The sequence below is a fragment of the Apteryx rowi genome, unplaced genomic scaffold (assembly GCF_003343035.1).
Source record: "Apteryx rowi isolate R43461 unplaced genomic scaffold, aptRow1 scaffold_604, whole genome shotgun sequence".
NCBI classification, from domain to species: Eukaryota; Metazoa; Chordata; class Aves; order Apterygiformes; family Apterygidae; genus Apteryx; species Apteryx rowi.
In genome coordinates, this window is record NW_020450877.1 from 192,694 (window position 1) to 200,637 (window position 7,944).

The window sequence follows — 7,944 nt, forward strand, 5'->3', positions numbered from 1 at the left end:
TGCTGCAACGCAGTGATGAAACACGCTCTTTAGGAAGGACGGGCTGAGGAGGAGTTGCCCTTTTTGTGAGAGAGCAGTGGGAATGCATGGAGCTCTGCCTAGGGTCAGGTGATGAGTCAACTGAGAGCTGATGGAATTAGAAGGCATACCAGCACAGGAAGCTTTTACTGTGGAGCCTCATCACCATTATGTCAGTGAACCATACTTGAGGTAAAGAAGCCTCTAATTTCAAGAGAGAAGAGAATGTGGTTATCTCACATCTGAGACAATCATTAGAATACCTTGTATTTGGAAATAACGGAGGAGTGAGACATTAGATCTTTGTTTGTGCTGTGGTATCCAAGACATTTTTCTCTCAGATATAGGATGTAGCTAGTAACCCGCCTTCCCTCAGAGGAACAGGGGATCTGGATAACTAGATACCCTGTACAGTTTATCTGCCTTGCAGTATAGGAAGAAAACTGTAAGCTACACCTACCTTTTGGGCAAGGCCCAATCAGGTGAATACACTCTCACAATGCTTATTTAGCTTAAGCCAGAGAATTGTCAGTTAAACCCCTAATAAACCAAAGGGCTTGGTGTACCTGTGCAGTTGACATCAGTTGGCTGGGTTTCCAAGGATCTCAGAGGTGCTGAAAGACTGAACTTTAGAGACAAATGCAGCAGTTTAGGCAACTAGGGATAATCCAAAATTTAATGGAGACCCAAGAGCTATACTTCGGGTGCTCACTTTTGAAAATGGAATGATCAAGATTATCAGGTTTATGACTATGTATCAGAAATGATGGAAATTTAAAGATTTTATGAAAAGATTTATTCAGTAAAGACAGAACTTATAGAAACAAAGTCCTAATCATACTGAGCAGAATTAATTTGCATTGAATTGTGCAGAATAGGTCTTATTTGCCAAGTCATTTGATACACTGAATGATCTTGCTGAAATAACAGGTGAGGAAACACACTGTTTATAGTCTTGCTTACTTCATTTACCTCAATGGAACTTGGCTCCTGGATAAAGTCTACAAAATGAATTGATTCACTTGGTAGAACTGCCCTTTCCACCAGAGCTGTGTGCGTAGGCTTAATCTAGGCATAACCAGATATTAAAATAATTTTTCAAGTTTTTTCCTTTACAAATTAGCATTATAGCGATCTCGGTTCTGAAAGTCTTTATAAGCACGTTTTGCATCTGATTTGTTGTGTGGGATTCTTCCAAATGGTTCCAAATCATTGAAGCAGGCATCAAAAACTTCATCCACAGCTTTTTCTGCTGTTTCTTTGCTAACTTTTCTAACAGCCAGAATGGAACGAATAGCTCTGTCTCGTACACAAGTCTGAAAGTGGGAAATAGATGAAGAAAATTTGTCATTATCTGAGAAGTTAAAATAGATTACATTGTTCAGATTTTGTCAAATATTAACTCCTACTACATATGCAGAAATTTTATAGCACAGAAGAGTCAAACAATGCCTGTAATAAAGTACATTTTTGTTCAATCCTATGTTAACTATGTATTTTAGTTTTCCATTATGCACATAAGCCTTTGGCTAAAAAAAGGAGTTTTCCTGTAACAGGAAATAAAATGCAATTTGACTTTTGTTGTAGTATCACATATTTGTACAACTTAGAATTACACACAAGAGAAAGTATGTCAAAAAGATAACCCAACATAAATTTCAGTTAGCGCTTTTCCAACCGAAGTGCTGTAAAAAATAAGACCAAGTAATGGATTCCTCTGCTGACCTTCATTTTGATACCTCTCCTTAAGACAACATTTGCTGATATGAAAAACAAAAAAGGTGGACAATATCTCCAGCTACAAGGTCACTGCTGCTCTAGATTAAAAGGGAACAATTACTTGAGACTCAACCTGTAGTCTTTATTCTTATTAAAGAAAAAAAAAATAGTATAGGACTTAATGCACTAGGTTATTTAGACCCCTTGTCGTTCTCTCTCTTCCAGTTTTCAAACTCTTTTAATCATATAGAGGGTAAGACATTTCCTGCCAAAACTTATTAAACATCTACTAACAAAATTATTAAATAGTAACTGGGATGAGAAAACAAGCTCCTAATTTAAAAATCACTTCTGAGTCAAAAAAAGTTTTCTATAAAGCAGCTAAAGCTTTCCAAAGATGTTTTAGAAACTGTATTCAAACCTGGCCTTTAAGAATTTTTTTATTGTTCATTCAGTGCTCTTCCACTGTCAGTGGTACTGCGCTAATCATTGACTCAGTTCTCTTCAGTTGTCGGTGATACTGCTCTAGAATATGACTAGGTATTCAGCTATTTCACTCCAACAAAAATAACAGAAAAGGCAAACAAAATCAATCATGAAGCATTAAAGTTTAATTAAGAGAAAGCAGCAAATACATAGCATATTCTCCGGCATTGCTGCACCCTACTGCTCTGCAAATATGGAATTGTGATGGAATATGGCAAACATCCACTAGCAATATAAAAGGGGGACAATAAATACCAAAAGCCATAAGGGGGAATGGTATCATTATGTATTCACTTTTCAGGTGCAAGTGATAATGAAAACTGTGAAACAGAATTACGGCTCAGTGTTATAGGAGGGGCCTGTACACTGTATCTGTAAAAAAGTAGAAGAAAGTAACAGAAAACTTAAGTAGACTGCTGCTTTGCAGCAAAGTACTCAGTCAGCTGCCATTTAACTGCGCGACAGTACAGGAAATTCATTGCAGCTTCCTGACAAAACCAAGCAGGATCAGGCTCTTTATGATTTTTTCCCTCGCCAGTCAAGACATTTGCCCTTTGAGAACAGTAAGAGGAGGATGCAGATTAGTCAGCAGCTACCAGTGTTCCATTCAGCTACGGTTCCTCTCTCTTCTCCTTAGTAGAGAGGTTTAAGAAGGAATCCAGGGATGAGAAATGAGTAGAGAAAAACACTGCAAGAAGAGCCAAAAATGAAAGAGGCACTGGTTAAAAGGAAAAACATCCAACAGCAACAAAACACAGCTTGTCCAAGGCAGATATAGATGCTAGACAGAACTAGGGGAGTAGGAATACATTTCCAAGGGAAAACTTCAGAATAGAAAGACAAGACAAGCCTTGAGGAAGAAGAGACACAGAACAGTGAAGCAGGGCTCAAAAATGGGAGAATAAAATTAAATGGAGGACAGATAAACATTTACAAGAGTATCAATGATTCTGAGATCTACTTCTTTCTGTGATGTTTTCAGCTATGAAAGTATGGAAGGCAGAGCTCAAAAATAGAAAGAATGCTCATAACAAATCAACAGACTAACATCTACAGTCTTTACCTGATGGTGTTGCTTTAATCCAAATTTAAACCTGGCTATTTCATTCATCAGTGTACAGTCTCCACTGAGATTAGCAGCTCGAATCTATTGTGGGGGAAGAAAAAAAGCCACAAGATCAGAGAAAAAAAAATTGTAATACAAAGTCAAACAAACAACTTTTTTTCTGGTGACTGCCAGTAAAGAATGTTCCCAGGACCACTTGCACTTATTAAGTACATAATATCTTTATATCCTCTCAATTCCAACAAATGGCAACATATTACTATAAAACCTGCAGATAGCTCCAGGGATCAGGTTTAGACAAATGAGCAGAAAAGATCATAAATACATGAACTGCTAAAGAAACATGGAAACAGATTCTCCCCAAACCATCTATATGAGAAACTGATACAATGGCCAGGAAGGAAGACAAGATACCTTTCAAAGAGATAGAACAGCAGTAACCTGCTAAATCACCTGCTTTAGAAAAAGACACATTTAAAAGAATACATCTTTATTCCCTTGTAAACTGTCTTCTCTTGTGCCTTGAAATTTCCTTTGTCAGCCAACTGTTCCACACCATATCTCCTCAACTGGGAAATGTAACTAAAATTGTATTTCCTATAATTAAATACCAGAGTGAAGGGTAATATATCAAAAAAATGAAATGGAAGAATTAAAAAGTTGAATGAGCAAAAGTTATAAACGCCATGGTTATAGAAAATAACTACCAAAAGAGCTGAAGCACGCAAAGAATTTCAACAAAAGCAAGATCAAGCCAAACTTGTTTTATGCATGTTCTCTAATTTCATGTTTGAGATGTACATTTGTTAATCTGCACTGTGTAGATACATAGACAAAAAAAGCAGGTAAGATAACAATTTTGAATTATACAGAATGGCTTTAATGACACCATATAACATTACTTGACACTAAATTATATCTATTAAAAGATAAAGATGATACCTGACAATGGAAAGTATTTCCAAGGCAAATATGCTTAAAATTTGTTTTTATGAAGTCTGATCTGTTCTGTACCAAATTTGTCATGTCAGTTCTCTGACCTACTGTTTACAGTTTATAGATGAAACTTGTGCATATCTTAAGTCTCAAATTGAGTACGTTCCCTAAAGAATGATTGCAAAGTATTTTGATATCATTTTATTTTTAAAAAATACAGTCAAAGAGTCACCTAATCCTATTCATTTGCACAGTCACAAAGACATGGTTTTGTAACATTAATCATAAGGGTAAGATTTTATGTGCTCACATGATAAGGATTACATAGGAAAACAATTAAAAGTATGTGAATATACACAAGCTGTATACATAAGAGGCATCTTTAGTAGCCTAAGCAGTGGTCTGACTTCATCTCATAATGTATCCAATTTCCAAAGCCTTTCAAGTAGCTTATTCCTATTTCCTCTGAAATGTATATGAAATCATGAGCAAAATGTACTACTAACAATGTTACACTTAATCAGAAAAAAAAGTATGTTATGGGAATCACAGAATCGCTGAGGTTGGAAGGGACCTCTGGAGATCATCTAGTCCAACCCCCCTGCTCAAGCAGGGTCACCTACAGCACGTTGCACAGGATTGCATCCAGGCGGGTTTTGAACATCTCCAGAGAAGGAGACTCCACAACCTCTCTGGGCAACCTGGTCCAGTGCTCTGTCACCCTCACAGTGAAAAAGTATTTCCTCGTGTTCAGATGGAGCTTCCTGTGTTTGAGTTTGTGCCCGTTGCCTTGCGTCCTGTCACTGGGCACCACTGAAAAGAGTCTGGTCCCATCCTCTCGACACCCTCCCTTCAGATACTTGCACACGTTGATAAGATCTCCTCTCAGCCTTCTCTTCTCCAAGCTAAACAGGCCCAGCTCTCTCAGTCTTTCCTCATAAGAGAGATGCTCCAGTCCCCTAATCATCTTTGTAGCCCTTCGCTGGACTTGCTCCAGTAGTGCCACATCCCTCTTGTACTGGGGAGCCCAGAACTGGACGCAGTACTCTAGATGTGGCCTCATCAGGGCTGAGTGGAGGGGGAGGATCACCTCCCTCGACCTGCTGGCAACACTCTTCCTGATGCACCCCAGGACACCATTGGCCTTCTTGGCCACAAGGGCACATTGCTGCCTCATGCTTAACTTGGTGTCCACCAGCACTCCCAGGTCCTTCTCAGCAGAGCTGCTTTCCAGCAGGTCAGCCCCCAACCTGTACTGCTGCATGGGGTTATTCCTCCCCAGGTGCAGGACCCTGCACTTCCCTTTGTTGAACTTCATGAGGTTCCTCTCCGCCCACCTCTCCAGCCTGTCCAGGTTTCTCTGAATGGCAGCACAGCCCTCTGGTGTATCGGCCACTCCTCCCAGTTTTGTATCATCAGCAAACTTGCTGAGGGTGCACTCTGTGCCTTCATCCAGGTCATTGATGAAGAAGTTGGACAAGACTGGACCCAGGACTGACCCCTGGGGGACACCGCTAGCTACAGGCCTCCACCTAGACTGCACCGCTGATCACAACTCTCTGAGCTCTGCCATTCAGCCAGTTCTCAATCCACCTCACTGTCTACTCATCTAGCCCGCATTTCCTGAGTCTACCTATGAGGATGTTATGGTAGACAGTGTCAAAAGTCTTAAAACATGAAACATCCCTAATAACCAGCAGTAATAGAGTGACAATGTTAGAAGCATTTTAACTTACCTCTGAACATGCTAAGTGTTTGACATTTTTGAACCAGTCAACATGTGCACGGCAGTGATCAAAAGCATGAATCAATTCATGTGTAACCACACGGTTCATATGGGATTGGTGACGAATATTGTTCTGACACAGAACAATCTGTAGAAGAAAAGATATGGATAGTCTTTTATAGAAAAATAAACCATCACTGCTAGTGGTACATACTTTATTTACTGACTCTGAGCTACACTAACTTTCAGCACCTCCCTTACTCCTCAGAGACCTTGTGGAGATCACCTGCATTGTTTAAACCCTTAAAAATGACCAATGGTTTTCAACATTAACTGTCTCATCATTCTGCAGTTTACCAGTAATGCTAGTTCTATATTGCTGGACATCTTGCACGTCTTCTTTTTATGTTTTCAAATCAGATACCAGTATTAGCAATTCAACTCCTTTTTCACTTAGTAACAAAATACTAAAACATTCATAGTCAGTTCTTTGAAAGACGACAATGTGTAGTTCAGTGCCTACCTGAGATGTGGCAGAATCAAAACCTCCACTGACGCAGCCATCACAGTTTTCACAAGAAAAGTGCCGGTCATTGAAGACAGTGCTGAAAAGACCCAAATGAACAAAGTTACAGGAGAGAATTTTAATAAGACTATTAACCCCATATAATACAGATGTTACCACACAAAGCAATATCAGTTAGTTTACATACCAACCAGATTGCTTCATAGCCTCAAGAAGTAGTTGAGCATATGGATCTAGAAAAACATGGCTGCAATCAATTTCTCTAGACAAAACTTTTGTACAGAAAGTCATCTATAATCAAGAATACAAAGATAGTCATGAAAAAAGCACCATGCATACAAATTTATATATTGCAATATTTGACCATAACGCATTATAGCTGATATCTAATCAGTAGAGCTCAGGCTATGTAAAGTGATATATATACAATACTATTCAGGAATCAAGTCACACCAGACATTATTTTATTGGTAATAAATACCAATGTAGGGACTAATATCTACCTCCATGTCCTCACCAACGCTTAGCACAGTCAACACACCGTAATGAAAAATCCACACATGAACCAAAAATCTGTCGATCCTCTCAAATTTTTAAGAAGAAGAAATAGAGAAAGTCTTGCCGGGAGAAATAAAACACACAGCCACTTTTCAAAAGTTTTCTTTGTCTTAACCAAAACCAGGGTGTTCATTAAGCACCGGCCGCATCCCTGCCTTCTCCTCAGGCCAGGCCAGGCCCACTGCCCGGGTCCCCCGGAGGGGCAGAGACGGTGCCCAGCGGCGGAGGGCCCCGAGGGACAGCGCCGGAGAAGGCAGCAGCGCTCGGAGGAGGGGCTCCCGGCAGCCCGGGCCCCGCAGCCAAGGCCACCGCAAGACACAGACACACACACACCCTCCCCCTCCCCCGGCGGGCGGGCGCCCGCCGCTGCCCCGGCCCGGCCCTGCCCGGCAGCGAGGCGCCGCCACCGGGCGGCGGGGAAGCGCTTACTCGTGTCCAGGGTCATCCTCAGCATCAGCTGGCACCTGTTATGGAAGGTGAAGAGGCTGCGGGCCAGGAAACTCTGCGGCTTCTTGTTGCGGTCCGGGAAGAGCCGGTAGCCGAAATCATCCTCCTCCTCTGCCGCCTTCTCCTCGGCCGGCGGCGGGACCGGCTCCCCGGCCTCCATGTCCGCCCCCTCCCCGCGTCGGCCACCGCCCCCGGCTGCGGAGCAAAGGGCACGGCAAGCCCCACCAATCGCCGGGCCGGCTGCCCGCCACGTGACGCGAGAGGGGGCGTGACCAGGCAGCGCCGAGGGCCGCCGTTCCGCGAGCCGGGAGGCAAAGCGCGGCCGGGCCGAGCCGGGGCAGCGTGGGCGCATGCGCTGTCTGTTCCTGTCGCCGCGGGGCCGCCGGGGTGCTGGGGCGACCGCGCCGCTCGCCCGAGGGGCCGCGGTGCATCCTGGGAGGCGGCCGGGCCGCGCGGCGCGGG

The 7,944-nt window shown here is 42.5% G+C and overlaps 1 protein-coding gene across 2 annotated transcripts; it reads right to left on the reverse strand.

Annotated features, from left to right (window-relative positions):
- Positions 1-797: 797 nt before the first annotated feature.
- On the reverse strand, positions 798-7,849 carry ATP23 (ATP23 metallopeptidase and ATP synthase assembly factor homolog). 2 transcript variants are annotated; one of them, XM_026083502.1, is made up of 6 exons: positions 7,465-7,849; positions 6,665-6,710; positions 6,475-6,556; positions 5,962-6,099; positions 3,287-3,370; positions 798-1,334 (listed from the first exon to the last, which is right to left on the reverse strand). In XM_026083502.1, exons 1-6 carry the CDS (start codon positions 7,832-7,834, stop codon positions 1,131-1,133), a joined length of 924 nt encoding a protein of 307 aa, XP_025939287.1. In that variant the 5' UTR covers positions 7,835-7,849; the 3' UTR covers positions 798-1,130. The 2 variants fall into 2 exon arrangements, with proteins under 2 accessions (XP_025939287.1, XP_025939288.1); XM_026083503.1 differs by having other exon boundaries at positions 6,665-6,768; positions 7,465-7,633.
- Between the last annotated feature and the right edge of the window lie 95 nt (positions 7,850-7,944).

Coding starts and splice junctions, on each gene's coding strand:
- ATP23 (XM_026083502.1), bottom strand. CDS start 7,834: ATGCGCCCACGCTGCCCCGGCTCGGCCCGGCCGCGCTTTGCCTCCCGG. Junction 6,100..6,474: donor TTGATTCTGCCACATCTCAG/GTAGGCACTGAA, acceptor TTTCTTCTACAG/ATTGTTCTGTGTCAGAACAA. Junction 1,335..3,286: donor GATTAAAGCAACACCATCAG/GTAAAGACTGTA, acceptor TCCCACTTTCAG/ACTTGTGTACGAGACAGAGC.